This window comes from Esox lucius, chromosome 24 (assembly GCF_011004845.1).
Source record: "Esox lucius isolate fEsoLuc1 chromosome 24, fEsoLuc1.pri, whole genome shotgun sequence".
Classification (NCBI taxonomy): Eukaryota; Metazoa; Chordata; class Actinopteri; order Esociformes; family Esocidae; genus Esox; species Esox lucius.
In genome coordinates this window covers 2,696,154-2,715,080 of record NC_047592.1, presented here as the reverse complement: position 1 = coordinate 2,715,080, position 18,927 = coordinate 2,696,154, and the positions used below count along the sequence as shown (strand labels likewise).

Sequence of the window (18,927 nt, the reverse complement as noted above, 5' to 3'; positions counted from 1 at the left end):
TGTTAATTATAACAACACGTCCATCAATGTTTCAGTCTCTGCCACACAACCTCCTAAACCCATGTGACCCACCGAGGGTGCAGAAGTCACTACATTATTATCGAAAATAATCAAAACTACACAGAATAACACTGTTTTCATTATAATTCAAAACATCGAATGTAAATTCCCAGTGTTTTCAGATATCTATACAAAAATGACCTTCTTAAAATATGATTGATATATTCTTACAATAACCCCCCCCCCCCTCCCATCTAAAATATGTCATAAAAAATACTTTCCATGTTGGAATGGTGATTGGCAGCTTTTCTCTAGACTTCTGATTGACCAGCTCATCCACCTTGGCAGTATAACTGCCCATGGACAGACGTTTGTGGTTGGGTTTTGAAATATGTAATCTACAATAAAGGCTTTGGCCGTAAACATGACTATTGGATGACATTGTTTGTATGAATTAACAGAATATATAGTTCTGGGTTGCTCAGTTGGTGTTTGTACATGTATGAAATCACTGCTGTAAGTTGCTCTTAAAAAGAATGCCTGATAAATGTGTATATTAACTCTCAAATTCATTGGGCAGTTACTTTAATAAAATAAACATGGAAACACATTTATAATGCGCACAAAGGCTCTCACAAAAAATTATTTTAACAATGGAACATTTCTGTTGAAAACCGGTTTGAAAACCAGAAAGCATAAGAAACGTCCAGCCAGAAAAGCTCCATTCAGCCCTACTTTCAGTCCAGACCTACAGGGATCCATTCAAAACTAGGGCAGGACACGGGCTGCCTTTTCAATCACACAATCTTTTCTTTAGATTTAAATACAACATAATTCATGAAATATACACAACAAATCTCTGCAGTTAAATAAAATACAATTCATCAAATAAAGCTTAGTCAGTGATGAGTTAGTGCCTCAGCCAACCTGTCTTGGGCACACAGTCATGAAGCCTCGCTGATGTAGATCTGCTCTAGGGTCAGTTTCATGTTTTGGATCACACTATAACAGCCAATGGTCTGGAATCGGGTTTTACAGAGACCTAATAACTATACTAATGTCCCAAACGTACACCCTACTGGTTATTCACATGGTCACTGGTAAAACTAGGGCGTTATGGAGGTAATAGGGTTACATTTGGAAAGCACCGGTGTCTGTTATCATTTAAATGTAGAGAGTTTAAACGGGAGAGTTAGGGAAAGGGAACTTTCTATCATTTACTAAATTGAGATTAAATAAAACAGAAATAAACTAGACATCTAATCTTAACATAGATACACAATTTAAAAAAAACTGATCTTATTCTATTTATGTAAGGGTAATACAATCTTCCACAAAGAGGCAGAAATCTTCAGAGAATGCATGAAGGCCATAGTTGATTTTCCACTTCATCGCTAACATGGACCACATTTACAGCTAAAAACAACCTCTGGCAACAAGTAGTTGCCTTAGTAACCAAACAGACTTGCTATGTTATCTTAACAAAACCCCCGGTCTAATTCGACAATGCCAATAAGGTTCTCCATTCAACGCTAGCTTGAAGAGCAGCTTCAAAACAGACCAATGTAATCCACTAACATTGATGCAGTGCACGATAGTGAAACAAACCTGCCCTCTTCCACTGAGAAATAGTGCAATTAGTGTTCTAGACTGCATTATCATTCTAGAACTGGATAGACGTGCAAGCACATTAGCAATAGGGAATTTAGTGTGTGTTGGAATAAGGAAAGTTGTGTTGTTTTCAGAATCCGAGCCAGCTCTAGAATGCAAATGAAAGGGTACGTTTTTAGAACTGGAACCAGGCTCAATTCTATCTCCATGTGGGCTTCTGTGCTTTACTGGAGTCTCTGGAATTAGTCGACTTGTCAGAACTGCCACTGTTTCTACGTGCATTTCCTTTAGGGACGGTCAACACCTCAAGGGGGGGCCGGGTGGCCAGGGGGTTAGGAAGGGGGGTCCGTGGGGACCGGGAGGGTCCCCTAATGCTCTGGCTCCTCCTGAGGGTGCTGTCTCTTCCTGGGGGCACGGGCGTGGTCACCCTGGGATGTCTCAACGACGCCGTCCGGGTGAGGGGTGAGGGCCCGGGGGAGAGTGAGGGTACGGGGGAGGAACAGGGGGAGGTTTTAGCAGGGGTGAGGGTCCCTGGGGAGGAACGGGGGGAGTTGAGGGATGAGGGGGTCCATCTGAAAGTTGAAGCTGCTGTATTTCGGGCAAAAGAGGGGAGGTTGAGGGAGTGTTTGGAAGAGCCTGCCCGAGGTGAGGGGGGTGAGGGCGTGCTGAGGCTGTTTCCCCCTCCCCCTGCCGCTGGGACAGCCCCCCTGGCTGCGGCCAGGGCTCGGAGAGTTGCCCGGCACATCTTCTCCTCCGGGGGGGGTCGGGGGGCCGCCGGACGTGCCGGGGTCTGGGAGGACGGATTCCTCCGGAGAACGGAGAGTTGGTGCCTGGCACTGCTGCGGACACCTGCAGGGGCCTTGGGGTCCTTGCCATCCTCGGTGTGTCGGGTGCTGCCCTGGGAGGCGATGGCGCTCCTCTCCAGGGGCCTGAGAGAGGGGTTGGAGGGGTTAGAGGTGGAGCTGCTGCTGCTGCTGGGGGTCCCTGGATCAGAGCTCTGGTGGCCAGGGGGTTTTCCCACACGCTTCCCTGGGATCAAGCTGTGCCGGCTGGACTTGGAGATGGGAACCACACGCCTCATGTCCTGGTTCTCCAAGGTGGTGAGGGTGCGGATGACCTGCTTCCGCCCGCCGGTCAGGCCCATCCTGGGAGCCTGGAGTCTGGAGGTCTTGGAGACGGGGGAGGCCTTTGGGTTCGTACCCTGGGCTGACCAGGCCGGTGACCCATTGGTCGAGGGAGACACTGCTTCCGGCTGATTGGTGCTGGCGGATGCAGGCACTGAGTGCTCATTGGTGGGTTGTGATTCTGAAGGCGTGGAGTCGGCTGGGGGCTCAGCTGCGTGGGTCGGACCCTCCCCCTCATCGTAGAGTGTGTTCTGGGGGGGGGCGGGTCCGTCTGTAGGAGCTGGGGATTTAGTGGGTTTGGGATCACAGGCCTCTTTCTCAGTCTGACATAGAAACACATCCTTCACCTTCTGGCTCTCCTCCCCCTCCTTCTTCTCCTTCTCCTCTTCTGCCCTCTCCTCCTCCTCCTTCTCCTTCTCCTCCTGGCTCTCCTCATCCTTCTCCTCCTCCTTCTCCTTTTCTGCCCTCTCTTCCCTGCTTTCACACACAGGAGAGAGTTCTTCATACCCAGTGTCCAGGTCTGTGACAACCTGGTTGTCAAGGCGACGGTGGCGATGAGAGGTCGAGACTTGGTCGAACGCCCGGAGCCCCGTGACAAGGGCGCGCCGTTCCACGTACACGTTCAGACCACTGGGCTGGTTGTGGTGGAGGTCGTTGCCAGGGCGGTTGTCAACGGGTTTGGGCTGAGGGCTGTGGTTGAGGTCGTTGTCGGGGCGGTTGTCAACGGGTTTGGGCTGAGGGCTGTGGTTGAGGTCGTTGTCGGGGCGGTTGTCAACGGGTTTGGGCTGAGGGCTGTGGTTGAGGTCGTTGTCGGGGCGGTTGTCAACGGGTTTGGGCTGAGGGCTGTGGTTGAGGTCGTTGTCGGGGCGGTTGTCAACGGGTTTGGGCTGAGGGCTGTGGTTGAGGTTGGACGTGTTTGAGTTGAGGTCAGGTTGAGGTTGGCGGTCAGGTTCACGGCCAGCGGTGATTGGAGCGCCTGTGCCTGCCTGGGTGTGCCTCTTCGGGGGTGGAGTGTGCTCCTCAGGTGCCTGGGGTTGGAGCCGGGCGAGAGGGGAGCCCTTAGGACTCCTCAGAGTTTCTGGTGATCCAGTGGGGGAGGTCTCTGGTGGCTCCGCCTCCCTCCATAGCCGACGCCAGGGTTGAAGGTCGGAGGTCAACCCTAGGGTCAGCAAGTTGGTCAGCTGCCGGTCGGCAGCGGCTGATGCCGAACCGCGAGAGCGCCGGATGCTTCCTGAACGCCCAAGTGCATTTTGGGGAGAGTGCGGTCGGGACTTGACTGGATGTAAGCGCCCCGGGTCTGACTCGCTGCCAGATACCTCTCCGCCCGTCCACGGGTGCCGTTTCTCCTCAAGCTGCCGTAAGCGATTACGGTGCTGCTCACGCTCCCGGTTGTCCTGGAGATGGATGAGTGGGGGGGGGGTGTAAAACACTTGTAGAACACCAGGGGTAAGTAGTGGTGCACCAGCCTGTGGTACTGTATGTCATGTACACAGTACTTGTTCTGCTTCAGCAGTGTGTATTTTAGTCTGGGTGTCCAGGCTATATAGGGCTAAATACCCTTTACTGACAACAACCTATAAATGCTGTAACAAGGTCAGTGGAACACAGGAGAACCGTACTTAAGAGACATGTAGTTTAAAATTAGGCATAAATGTAGGCAATTATTTAGGTGTGATAAGAATATTTGTGGTCTTTTGCCCACAGTATTTTTTACCCATTCGTTTTCATGTAATTTCGAGTGTTTTGGTGGAGTTTTGGTGATTAAAATCTTTAACGCATCTATTCAGGATGTCGAACTGAGGACTGTACACAATGCATCCGAAATAAGTGCTGATTGATTTGGTCTAGAGTGCATCACTGACGCTTGAAAACAGCACACCATATGTAAAGAAAGCAAATAATTAGTAACTAAATCCTTTGTCATAATATAAATGCCACCAGATTGAGTTTAAAGGCAGTATAAAATTACCTAGCTAGCTAATATTGAGGGATTTCTATTGAATTTGAGCTAGCTAATGTTAGCATTGCTAGCTATTTCTGAATTACTTATAGCTATGTTGTCACTGGGTGAAAGAGGTGACATCAATCAATTGGACGGTGTTCCAGACCATTAGACAGGGAGTTCTAGTACCTTGACAGCCTTCTGGAACTTCAGGCAGAAGTCTTGGAATACTCTGAAGCACTCATCCAATTTGAAAGACTCCTTATCTTCACAAAAGAAGTCTATTAACATGTTCCCTTCTTTCGTCAAATCCTGTCTTCGTCGTCGCAGCTCAACCAGTGCAGTGGTCGAACTCTGGGGGTGGGAAGATGACACGTTACTACACACACACACTGCACACTTCATTACTGCACATTTCACTACACTAGAAGTCCAAAGATAGTTCAACTTGATAATTCAGGCACCACAATGTCATTTCAGCTGGGCCTTTCTAGGAAAAACACTCCAGGTTGGGGGTTTGGTTTAGGATGAAATGCGTAATTGGGTTAGTTTCTTCGAATTAAGGTAAGTTTTTTGTTTTAGGCATTAGAGGTTTGGTTTCGGGTCATTGGATAGGGAAAAGACAAGGAATATTTGTTCTGGTCCCCACACTGATAGAAAAACAATTGTGTGTGTGTGTGTGTTTGACCTGTAAGAATTGATCCAGTTGCTCCAACAGCTCTGAGTCTCCCTGAATGCTCTCCTCTACTGAGCTTGTGCGTGAAGACAGCGAATGCAACTCTGCATCTAGAATCTCCAACGAAATCCTGGAAGAGTGAAAAGGTGCTCATGTAAGTAGTTAGAATAAGCTGTTGGTGCTTCCCTAGTGAACTACTGTGATGAGCTTTATTAACCCTGCTCAAAAACACTGTCATTTCAGTAACTTGTGTTTTACCGAGAAGCACTCTGGACGTGCTCAAGTTTCCCGGGGAAGTCCAGAAGTTTCTCATCTTTCTTCTGAGCTTCCTGAGAAACAGTAAAAGACGGAGAGACTTTATGAGACCAATAATCACACCATTTCAGGGAACCACAGTTATTTAATTCTAACACGTTTAATGGCATTATGAAGCTCATCCCAAGACCCCCCTGGTCCAAGTGACAGTAGCATAGCTCTCTGGTCTGTAGACTCCGCCCCCTGAATCTGGATGGTCCCGGTCTTCCACACTGCAGAGCTTTGCCTACCGTAACCAGTAGTACTCAAGGCAGTGGGTTAGGGTTAGGGGGTTAGGCAGTGGGTTAACCCTTCTATGAGCAGTACAGAAGCCATACTGACCGGTTAGAGCGGAAGTCTAAGCAGTCCAACCCGATCCCTTCCCCGGCCCCTCCCTCCTCTACTCACCATAGCTCCTCCCTCCTCTACTCACCATAGCTCCTCCCTCCTCTACTCACCATAGCTCCTCCCTCCTCTACTCACCATAGCTACGAAGTGCAGCAGGTTCATGTCTGGTTTGTTGGCCTTGGTGTCGGCCAGAGTCAGCAGAGAGGACAGCTTGAACCCCACCGCGTTACCGGCATATCCTCCCTGAAAACAATCAACCAGTCACCAATCAACCAATCATCAATCAACCAAACAACCAATCATCAATGTATCAGTCAATTGGTCAAGCAATTAATCAGCTTGTCAGTCAATGAATCAACCATTAATTATTTAGAAAACCAGGTAGTCAGCCAGCCATTCAATCAGTCGGTCAGCTAGCAAGTCAATCAGTCGGTCTGCCAGTCAGTTAATCGGTAAGCCAGCCAGTCAGACAGATGGACAGCCAGCCAGTCAGTTGGTCAGCCAGTCAGTCAGTTGGTCAGTCAGCCAGCCAGCTAGTCACCCAGCCAGTCAGTCAGTCAGTTGGTCAGTCAGTCAGTCGGTCAGCCAGCTAGTCAGTTAATCAGCCAGCCAGTCAGTCAGTTGTTCAGCCAGCCAGTCAGTCAATCATTGGGTCAGCCAGCCAGTCAGTTGGTCAGCCAGCTAGTCAGTCAATCAGTCGGTCAGCCACCTAGTCAGTCAGTCAGTTGTTCAGCCAGCCAGTCAGTCAAACATTCGGTCAGCCAGCAAGTCAGTCGGTCAGCCAGCTAGTCAGTCAATCAGTCGGTCAGCCAGCTAGTCAGTCAGTCAATTGGTCAGCAAGTCAGTCAGTTGTTCAGCCAGCCAGTCAGTCAATCCTTCAGTCAGCCAGCCAGTCGGTCAGCAAGTCAGCTAGTCAGTCAATCAGTCGGTCAGCCAGCTAGTCAGCCAGTACAAGTTTAAAAATAATGGAGTTATTTCCAGGAGTCTGCCAGTGTGACTCACAGCATTGAGGATGTTTCCTGCCTGCAGCACCAAGTGAAGAACCGCATGGAGCTCCTCACAGCCCAGGACCTCTGGAGGAGACAGGTACCAGATCAACCACGCTGTACACACACACACACACACACACACACACATACGGAGCTCCTCACAGCCCAGGACCTCAGGAGGAGACAGGTACCAGATCAACCACGCTGTACACACACACACACACACACACACACACACCCCATCCGTTCTCATTACAAGTACAAACTCCCTGTTACACGTTCCTAAATATAGACAGTGTTAGAAAACAACAGGGGGATGTAGAGAGAATGATGGAGTGAGAGATAGAAGAGAGAAAGGGAGGTGAGAGATGGAGAGAGAGAGTCTCACGTTAGTGAGACATTCCCTCCTTTCCCAATCCACACCCCCCCCCCACACACACACACACACACAAACACACCACACACACACACACACCCACACACAAACACCCCCCCACACCCACACAAACACCCCCCCCACACACTCACTATCTGGCTCCTTTTATTTTCTGATGTATCATACTGATCAGAACATTAATAACTAACATTAACAGTCAGGTTTATGCAGTGTGTGTGTTGTGTGGGTGTATGCCCTCTCACAGAGGTGATTCTACTGGGCTTCGGGGAGGGCGGCCGTACCTTTGGTTGCCATTTGAAGGATGTCGATGTCACGACTTGTGTTTTCAAACGCTGGTGGAAACACCTCTTTTAGAGCCATGGCATTGATACGCACTTCAAAACTACACACACACACACACACACACACACACACGTAAAGGTTGTCTTTTAATAACAGTTCAGTACTGAATGTGATCTCCAGAAGACAGAGGCATCAGGTTAGAGGTGATGAACAGCGGCCTGGTCATGGGTCAGGTGTCTACAAGCATCGCAACCTCTCACCTCGGAACTTGGGTGAGCAGGAACATGAAGGAATCCACCAACGACAGTTTCGACACATCTCCCTTGAATGCTTGCAGTTTCTTTGCCTGAGAGATGACACAGTAATGGAGAATAAATTCAGCGTGGGTGTGTGTGTGTGTGTGTGTGTGTGTGGGTATGTGAGTATGTGTGTACGTGTGTGTCAAACCTCTTCGGTCTCCGGCAGCAGTTTCAGCAGATCTTGCAGAAGCGCCGCCCCATATGGCTTACTGTTGCCATGGCGAATGTCTTGTATTATTTCCTGGTTGGACCTGGAACAAACAAGAGACAGAACACAGTGACATCACAATCAGAGGTCATTCTGCACCAGAATGTTCTAGAACTCTGCAGAACTACAGAAGCCCACCCTCAGCCCCTGTCTGTGCTACATAATCACTTCAGATTCCACTAATAATCCTGATTCTCCACACAAAGCCTCAGCTGGGACTCCATGCAATTAGAAACCTTTTGCTCCTCTAACCTCTGACCCCTTTCATAACCCTGCCAATCATACCTCCCCTCCTACAAGCCCCCCTGTGTACCAGGAAGCTGACCCCCAGCTTAATCCAGTCACCCCAATAGAAGCTGCTGATTGGCTAACTGTAGGTTTACAGAGGAGATTAGTCGATAGTTCATATTTCTGTCGGATTACAGCAGAGAGATGTGGTTTGGTTTATTAACCCTCAAAATGGCCGTCCGTTTATGGTCAGTACTTGATCATGCAGGAGCTCAATGGAGCGGAGTTCTGGAACATTCTTACTGCCCAACTCGTGTTTCGCTTATAGAATATTAGCTTTAAAATATTTTGGTGCTCAGTGTCCTTTGTGGAAGACATTTTGGATTTCATCTTAGTAATTAATCTTAAAAAATGTCACTGAAGAGTTTTTATCTCATAGTTATTGAACAAATTTGAAGGTTCCTCAATGAATCCTGAACAGGCCAAGTCACTGTTACATAACGAAGGGCTGGTGAGTTCAGGAGGGAAAATCACTTGTCGGGGATGGGTGTGTGTGTGTGTGGGTATGTGTGTGCGGGGATGGGTGTGTGTGTGTGGGGATGGGTGTGTGTGTGTGGGGATGTGTGTGTTTTCTACCATGTCGACTCACAAATTCATGGGTCACACACACGAGCGGTCACAAACACACACACACACACACACACACACACACACAGCAAATGGTTGTCTGAAGGCGTGACCCTACTTTACTCTACCTCTCAACCCCTGAGAACAAAGTCTTTAGAACGTCAGGCTCCATTCAGGCTTCTAGAACTCTGTTGAGTAGAACCAGTAGGTGTTTATGGGCCAAGGGGACGTGAGACGGACCATTCAGCAGACGCTCCTGTCCGGACTGTGTGTGTGTGTGCATGCGTGTGTGTGTTCTGGCAGCGGTAAAGTGCAGTGGTTCTCTGACCCTCTACTTCTCGACTAATCACCAAGCCCTTGAACAGGTGAATTAGCACCATAACCTCTTAATTACCCATAACACCTTGGAATGAGGGCATCACAGCAACGCATCACGCAACACAAGGGCAGGTAGAGGCCGGCCCCGTCACCGTAACGCTAACACAACTGTCATGCGGGCCAAACAGCACCGCATCGCGCCTCTCAGAAACACCGTCTGGTGACAACCGCAAGGACTGGTTCCAATACGTACTACCTCGTGCTACTCATAGTAGTGCTAATTATATTCCCTTTTGTAATTATTTTGTATCAATAACGTTTTATTATTTATTTGTTTGACATTCAAATGAAATGGTGAGAAAGAGGCAACTTAAGCACTTAGCTGGTAATGTTAATTACATCTACTTCACAAGCCTTGTTGTGCAGCTACGAATATCTGAATTTGACCTCATTCTCACTCTTCCCCTCTCGTTCCTCTTCTTCCTCTCTTTCCTCTCTCCACTTCTTCCTCTCTCCACACATCTTCCTCTCTCAGTAAAGTGGGAACGCTCCTGCCCTGTTACCTGCCAGCTCATCTAACAGGTACCACTCTACTCTTTCTCAGAGAGTCACAGGGATGGACTTACTTCTTGAAATGTTTGAGGAAAATCCCCACATTCATCTCCGTCTTTGAGTTCAGGATGCGGACCTGAGAGAGGTACAAATGTAGAATTTGGCATCAAAAGCCCAGTTGGAAAAGTCCTGATACATTACAACTATCAGGCCTGGTTCTAACAGGGAAGTTTGACCCATTTTGGCCTAATTTTCACTTTCCATGCTTGTAATTGATAGCCAAAGCATTTTAAACACAAGTACCAGGGTTAAATGCATGGAAGTCAGAGTCTTGTCAGCTCGCTGGTTGTTAAGTGTCCTTGACAGTCCTTGAAGACACTAGAACCAGGCCTGACACCCGGACACAAACAAGCCCCCAACCAGACCTGCATACACTCATTACTCCTCCTGTTGTGGTTCTGGAGTGGGACTAATGGGGAGGATCCAACTGTCCACCTGTGTGCCTTTGACTGTCTGCAGGTGTGTGTATATATGTGTGTGTGTTCTGTTGTGGTGTGTGTGTGTGTGTGTGTGTCTCCTTCCTCACCCTGTCTTTGGTCTCTTTCAGGGAAGACCGGGCTTTGCCCCCCCTGGTCACCATGGCAACCCTAGGTGACTGACAGTCTGTCTGACTAAACAGCTCCTCGATGGTCCGGACGTCTATCTGGTACTGCTGCTGTTGACCTGGAGACTGGGTCCACACGTTGGTCCCACCCTTCACCTGGAGACAGAACCACGGCCATCATCAGTGTGCGTTCGGGGTGTGTGTGTGTTTCTGTGCGTGTGTGTGCGTGCGTGCGTGCGTGCCACACCTTCTCCTCTGGTATTGGTTTCCAGAAGAAGCTCCGTATTCTTCTCTGTCTGCTGTGTCCTCCTGCAGGGGCTCCCAGGCCGGGCGGAGGGGGAGGAGGTGGGGGGCCGCAGGAGGGAGGAGGGGGGGCAGGAGGGGAAGGAGACATTATCTTTGCGGTGGCCCCCCCCGATTCCTGGAAACTCTGGTTGTCATTGGCCGGAGTGACGCTGCTCATCACGTGCATTCCAGCAGCTGATTGGCCGACAAGAGGACGGTGATGGGGTTTAGAAATCACACTGGATAATCTGATCCCCTTGCTAGTGGGATGTTGTTTCCATGGTGAAGAGCTTGGTATCGTCGGTGACGATGGAGGTGATGAGTCATGAGGGTGTCAGTTCATACCCAAGGATCAGGTGACCAGAAGGTGAGGTGCTGTAAATAAACAAACCAACAAGTGACCTGGAGGTGAGGTGCTGTAAACACACAAACAGGTGTGAGTAACTGGAAATCTGTTGTTGTGCTGTTGCACGTGGCGAGGTATTCAACCCCTCAATCATTACAGCCTAAATCCAGAGAGATATAGGGTATATCTAACATTAACTCTGGAAGGACAGAACAAACCATTTACACCAGTGACCACGCCCAGAGACCACGCCCTGAGACCACGCCCTGAGACCACGCCCTGAGAAAATCACTAAATTGACACATATACACAAAAGATCCCAATGCACATTGTTTATTTAACTTTTCTCAGTCCCAACCAGTTGATACACAAACCTCTTTACACTCAGGTAGGTTAGGAAACTCTCACACACACACACACACGTAACCCTAACCCTAACCCTAACCCTAACGTATATTCAGGACGTGCGTCTATCTCTGTTGGAGTCTGTGTGTATCTGTCTGTGAGTCGGTCTGGCTGTGTGTCTGTCTCTGTGGATGTATGTGTGTGTCTGAGTTAGTCAGTGTATGTGTGTGTTAGTTTAATTTGCTGGTGTTGGGACTGCATGTGCTCTCCGCCTCTCAGTCTCTCCCTCTCTGTCTCTCCCTCTCCCTGTCTCCTTCTGTCTCTCCCTCTCTCTGTCTCCTTCGGTCTCTCCCTCTCTCTGTGTCTCTACTTCCCCTCACAGAACTTCCTCTGTTGGTAACACTGAGCTGGTCTGATCACATTTGTTTGCTTTTCTCAGCTGACAGAATTATGATCAGTCCCTGTCTGTCTCCCTCCCTCTCCCCCTGTCTGTCTCACTCCCTCTCCACCTGTCTGTCTCACTCCCTCTCCACCTGTCTGTCTCACTCCCTTCTCCACCTGTCTGTCTCACTCCCTCTCCCCCTGACTGTCTCCCTCCCTCTCCCCCTGTCTGTCTCACTCCCTTCTCCACCTGTCTGTCTCACACCCTCTCCACCTGTCTGTCTCACTCCCTCTCCACCTGTCTGTCTCACTCCCTTCTCCACCTGTCTGTCTCACTCCCTCTCCCCCCCTCTCCCCCTGTCTGTCTCACTCCCTTCTCCACCTGTCTGTCTCACTCCCTCTCCCCCTGACTGTCTCACTCCCTCTCCCCCTGACTGTCTCACTCCCTCTCCCCCTGTCTGTCTCACTCCCTTCTCCCCCTGTCTGTCTCACTCCCTCTCCCCCTGTCTGTCTCACTCCCTCTCCCTCCCCCAGTCTTTCTCACTCCCTCTCCCCCAGTCTCTCTCACTCCCTCTCCCCCAGTCTCTCTCCTTCTGGATTCATACCCTCACCAAACAGACCAACACTGTGGAGCCTGACCTATATCAGGAGAGAGAGAGACAGTTGACTTATACCAAGACAGAGTTAAGAGAGAGGAAAGAGAAAAATTCACACTCATAACTACTATCAAACAGTTACAACACTATCAGAGCTAAAAATATATTGAGAAGCATTTGCCTGAAAAGTTGGATTTGAGCCCAGACTGCAGCAACAACATGATGCTGGAGAAAGTGACCAGGATGTTTGCAGTACACAGTGACCAGGACATCTGCAGTAGACAGTGACCAGGACGTCTGCTGGAGGCAGTGACCAGGACGTCTGCAGTAGACAGTGACCAGGACGTCTGCTGGAGGCAGTGACCAGGACGTCTGCTGGAGGCAGTGACCAGGACGTCTGCAGTAGACAGTGACCAGGACGTCTGCAGTAGACAGTGACCAGGACGTCTGCTGGAGGCAGTGACCAGGACGTCTGCAGTAGACAGTGACCAGGACGTCTGCAATAGACAGTGACCGGGACGTCTGCAATAGACAGTGACCGGGACGTCTGCTGGAGGCAGTGACCAGGACGTTTGCTGGAGGCAGTGACCAGGACGTCTGCTGGAGGCAGTGACCAGGACGTCTGCTGGAGGCAGTGACCAGGACGTCTGCAATAGACAGTGACCAGGACGTCTGCTGGAGGCAGTGAACGGGATGTCTGCTGGAGGCAGTGACCGGGACGTCTGCAATAGACAGTGACCGGGACGTCTGCTGGAGGCAGTGACCAGGACGTCTGCAATAGACAGTGACGTCTGCTGGAGGCAGTGACCAGGACGTCTGCAATAGACAGTGACGTCTGCTGGAGGCAGTGACCAGGACGTCTGCAATAGACAGTGACCAGGACGTCTGCTGGAGGCAGTGACCAGGACGTCTGCAATAGACAGTGACGTCTGCTGGAGGCAGTGACCAGGATGCTGCTGGAAGGGTTGAATTCAGCTGTGATGGGAATCTTGTCCATAATGTTTTTATAGACAAAATTTGGACAGATATTAATTATTTCATTTACTTTTAATATATATATTTCTCCCTTACCCCTTGCTTTGGTAAAGCACACAAATGTATCCCATGTTAATAAATAAAGACCTTCAAATTGAATGGAGGGATATCCTAAACACACATATTTTAAACCCTGTGGGAACAACGCTTTGCTAAGACAAATATTTACACTGCCGATCTACCTGTCACTCTCCCTCAGGACAATTACACAACACACTGCACACAACCGCAGGAAGACACACACACACACACACACTCTTATTGTAATAGGTTTGAAAGAGAGAGTTCTGGGTGTGGTGTTGGGAGAAGGATTGATAGGGATGTAATTGTTACAATACACGGCAGCCTCCATCCGACCAATCACTACCTCAATACGATCACCACGGAGATGGGTCAATGTGTTTAACCACATACAAGTGCGTTTGTAGGCATAAGCGACATTAATTATTCATTTTGCCTAGGGCCCCCAAAAGGTTATAGTGGGGTCATTGTAGTAGACCCCTGATCTCAAAGGTGTTACTAGTCACATGTCAAACATAAATAAATACATAAAATCAACAATAAAGGTTTTTTCCATCTGTTTTGCACTGTTTCAGATAGGTAGCTGTTGGAACCTGTTCAAATACGGATAATATTGAACCTAAAATAAACTTCAGTCAATCCTACATAGGGACGGTCAATCTAAACCCACGAGAAAGCTGAGAGTTGTGAACTGATGACTCAGAAACAGATTAACTGTTATGCAGTCACTTTAAAAATGCAGTATGCTGTTTCTTCATACATCTTTGAATTATTGCAATTTACCAATTGATTCTTGAAGAGTAGGATTTTCCATGCCGCATGAACTTTCATTAACCTTCTACTGTCATACCCAACAAGAATTCACAATATCAGCTTGTTTCACTACAATGTTTGTAAAGAAAGTAAAAATGAATAAACCCTATAGACTGAAGAAATTACTAACAATAGCTCAGTTGATAGACCCATCAATAGTGATGGCCATTCGAGCCTTCATTACCATTCGTCTAACTGCAGGATATTATGCTAGCAGTGCTAACTCAGATTTTCTTTTTCAAAATAAAAGTCATCATTGATATGTATAAGGCAATATAGTCAAAATCTAGACTGTCAATCTAGTCTGTCATTTCATGTTTAATGTCTGTTCTAATGTTGTTCTTGTCTGTTCTTTTTTACACACTAGATTGTTAACTTTATTGTCTTACCTTAAACCTAGCCCTAATGCCTAACCTTAAACCTAGACCTATTGCCTAACCTTAAACCTAGCCCTAATGCCTAACCTTAAACCTAGCCCTAATGCCTAACCTTAAACCTAGCCCTAATGCCTAACCTTAAACCTAGCCCTAATGCCTAACCTTAAACCTAGCCCTAATGCCTAACCTTAAACCTAGCCCTAATGCCTAACCTTAAACCTAGCCCTAATGCCTAACCTTAAACCTAGCCCTAATGCCTAACCTTAAACCTAGCCCTAATGCCTAACCTTAAACCTAGCCCTAATGCCTAACCTTAAACCTAGCCCTAATGCCTAACCTTAAACCTAGCCGGTAATCGTAAAAATGATCTAAATTCTAACAGTGTCTAATTGTAAGTTTGACCCTAAACCTAACCTAAGCCTGAAGTTTCTCTCATGTTTCACTATCAATCTGAGGACATCCCACCCTAATTTGATCTGTTAAACCAAAACACAATCCCAGACCAACACAGAGACACACTGACCGACATGAGCTCACACACGGTTCCCTGGGGTGAGCAAACATCGAGTGTAGCCTATCCCCTGCTGAGGACAGTATGGATCTGACTACTGTTGAAAAGGGCTTTTACCAGCCTGTTTGGTCCCCTGTGGTTGGGTGCTGGGAAAAGGCTCTGGCACAGAGGTCAGCCCAGGGAGTCTAGACTCACTGACACTCAGATATGATGCTGGTATATCTAAAAAAAATGTAAGCCAAGTCAATGAAACAGTTGCCATGTCTGAGAGTGCTTCAACACCCTGTAGCGTCACTGGATATGAAGCTCCTGCTCGTCTCGGGAAATGGTAAGATGCAGCTTTTGACACATCTGTTAACTGCTTAACAGGTCCATCAACTTTAACACTGGTCAGTCTGAATCACACACAGCGCCATTATTAATTTTGTCTTCCGGTCTCCATGGTAACATTTCAATGACAGCGGCCTACATGCGCCACCAGACACTGACCTGCAGAGAACTATTCACTGAGCTTTGAATGTCAACGAGAGAGAGAGAGAGAGGGGAAGGTAGGATGAGAGAGACAGAGAAAGAGGAAAATACTGTAGGGGAGGAGATAGAGAAACTGCTCATGGTCAGGACAGGACTGGCTGACACTTGGCCCACGGGATCTCTCTCTACTAGGCCTTCCACGGCAGACGCTTACATTTTCTCTGTTCAGATGTCTGGTCCATGGAATAAAAGCTACATTCATGCGTTAAGTTTAATTCGAGAGATGACTACATGTTTGTCAAAGCTCCAGGCACAGCATGTTTCAAGATACAGACCGTTAAGGAGATAATGCTTTTTCTGCCCATGACTAAAACATGAAAAAAGTAGGCTTACTTGCGCAAAAAGATACGTAGGTCGAATTTAGGACTGGAAATCCTTGGTTCTGGGCTCAGGAGCAAAGCTGTCAATTCCGGCTAAGAAGCGGCACTACTCTCTTTCTACGCCAGTATAAAACCGTTAAGACGCTTCTCTTTCGACAGGTTGCAGATCTCCAGACTCCACATTGTTTACCGTGCCAGTGTCTGGGCTAGGATTTTACAATAAACTAAACAAAATAATTTAAGAAAAATTAAGCTGTTGGAAAAACGCCGAACAACGCTTTGAACGTCACTTTAATCTCTGGCGATTCAAACCAGTGCTAAAATATAATTCTACAGCTTTTTTATCGCTTTATAGCGGGAGGTAAGCTAGACACATGACCTAGTCAGTTTGTCAAATTCGGTTCCAAATCCAAACTGTAATAGTGACATATATAAGAACAATTACAAATAGAGAGTAAGTCCAAAACAAACTTACCGTTAAAATGAAACCGGCGGGTATATTCCTAGTCAAATCGGATATAATAGACCTCAGTTTAAAAAGAGCAACGTTTGAAGTTTGCAAGCGCACAGTCCGCACACCGCAGAAAGACCTACAGCGCGCGCCAGACCTCCCCAACTGACCTGCACGCAGAGCTGGAGCGAGCTTCTCCGCAAACGGCTTCAAGACGCGAGTGGTTCAGGAACGGTGCGCATGCGTGGAAAGACAGGTTCAGGTGTAGGGGACGTCCCTGCTGTGAATGGGGCTCTTCTCCTCCGAGACTACAGGAGATTGAAACGTAGTGTCGCCGAGTACAGTGACGTTAGATATAGATCATTTTTGTTGAACTGGCTACTGCATCAGGTTGACTTCAGAGTGTAGTAGGCTACGGAGAAAATGCAATACCAAATTCAGCATCCCGCGCCTGTTTGTGTGTTTCTCTCTGAGTGCTCGTGTTTGCCTGTGTTGTGTGTTTGTGTCTGTTAAGGAGGGGTGTATGTGTGTGTGTTAAGGGAGGGTGTGTGTTAATGATAGATAACAGCCTGCCAGTCCCTCCCTTTGCAATGTGGCATTACACATTGCTTAGCTGTGGTAGAGCACAGACCCACACACACACACACTCACATGTACCGGCACACAAACATCCTTTTTATCCTTCTAGGGATGGAAGTATATTTTTTCATAATCTTAACCATAAACATAATCTGAACCTAACCATAACCTATGTAACCTAATATTTATGCCTAAACTTAACCTAACATTAACACCTAAAACCAATCCCATAACACCTTAACCTACAATTAACCCCAATTTGAACTAACCTCAGTTGTAAATTTAATCCCAAACCTAACCCTTAGTCCAGAAATAAATAAATAAATATTGTGGGGACCAGCTAAACATATACAAATCAGATTGACAGTTTTTACTATGCATTCAAGACTTCCTGTCCCCAGATTTACAGTAAAATCAGGATCACATAACACAAACACACACACAAGAATCCAGGATTTGATTCTTGAGCATCTATTAAAACAAGACCACAGACCAGACATGTCTTTAAGTCACTTCAGACAAGTCTAAATCAAGTCTCAAGTCACTGCATGCAAGTCAGAGTCAAGTCTCAAGTCACTGCATGTAAGTCTGAGTCAAGTCTCAAGTCGCTGCATGCAAGTCCAAGGCAAGTCTCAAGTCTTTTAAGCACTATAGGCTATAGTTATAATCTATTAGTCCAAAGCAAGTCCTTTCAACTTAAGGTGCACATTTTGGGGATGACTATTATTTTATGGGCTATTTTAAATCAGCACTTGATAATCTAGTACACTAATACTAAATTGAAACATTTAATGTTTAATTGAAGTATGATCATGTTGAGGCTGGGGCAGGGCTATTTGATCTACTGAGCTATCTATCATTAGCCAAACTGTCTTGACTATTTTACATAGGTTAGCTAACAGCTCTTTGTGTTCTGTATGGTTATATGTGTTGGCTAGATATTAGCTACTGTAACTAATTAGCTGGCAAAGATTAGAAACCCAGTTCTTGACAGTGAGCTATCATTAGGCTTCTCACTGAATGTAAAAAATCTTTGTCACCAAATGCTATTACAAATGGAACAGATGCACTATCGCTAATGGTACCCAGGTGACTTTCAAATATAATAGCTTGAGCTAGCATACCAGAACAAAGTGTGAAGGCGTGTTTTTTCCTTAGTTTTAGCAATTCTATATTTACCTTCCAAGTCACGAGTCCCATGAAGTCCAAGTCAAGTCTTAAATCCTTTGAACAGATCGCAAGTCAAGTCACAAGTCAATTAATTGGTGACTTAAGTGCCACTTGAGTCCAAGTCAGCAACTTGAGTCACCAACTCTGACACAGACATAACGTTAATATGCAATAACAGCTTGAGGGCCGAGGCTACAGAAACTTAAAATAAGAACAATAACAGAAACATATCCTGACAAAACAGAGAGCTGTGACGTCACTGAGATCTATCAATTAGCCTACATGGTTGTATACATACATACAGGCTATTACCTTCAGATGGGGGACAGGTTCTGCTACACACAAGTTATTTATAGTTCAGAAGCGTCAGGTGTTTTTTATGAACAACTATTAATAGACACGAACGGTTGGAGGGACCTTCGTGACGCGACGCCATGCTTGGTCGGTTAGAACACGGCGCCCGCATGGTTCACCGAAACAACTCACACTTCTTACAGTCACCTCCAAAATGATGAGCAAGAAAGGCTACAGAAAATTAGCGGTACAGGACATTTGCTACATTTAATGCTCTAAGATATGGAAAAGCTATATTTTATACTAATATAATTGCTCAGAGTAAGAGTTTAATTAGGTTTGTTTAAGACATGTTTTTGTTGCATATAGAGAG

At 47.1% G+C, this 18,927-nt stretch overlaps 1 protein-coding gene across 1 annotated transcript; it reads right to left on the bottom strand.

The window, feature by feature from the left end:
* Positions 1–568: 568 nt before the first annotated feature.
* LOC105006506 (FH2 domain-containing protein 1) lies at positions 569–16,995 on the bottom strand. Its single transcript, XM_029117893.2, has 13 exons — positions 16,536–16,995; positions 10,747–11,159; positions 10,482–10,655; positions 9,970–10,031; positions 8,111–8,213; positions 7,924–8,009; positions 7,663–7,763; positions 6,998–7,068; positions 6,131–6,238; positions 5,612–5,682; positions 5,366–5,483; positions 4,867–5,031; positions 569–4,129 (listed from the first exon to the last, which is right to left on the bottom strand). The coding sequence occupies exons 2-13, from the start codon at positions 10,960–10,962 to the stop codon at positions 1,811–1,813; spliced, it is 3,594 nt and encodes a 1,197-aa protein (XP_028973726.2). The 5' UTR covers positions 10,963–11,159; positions 16,536–16,995; the 3' UTR covers positions 569–1,810.
* Positions 16,996–18,927: the final 1,932 nt, after the last annotated feature.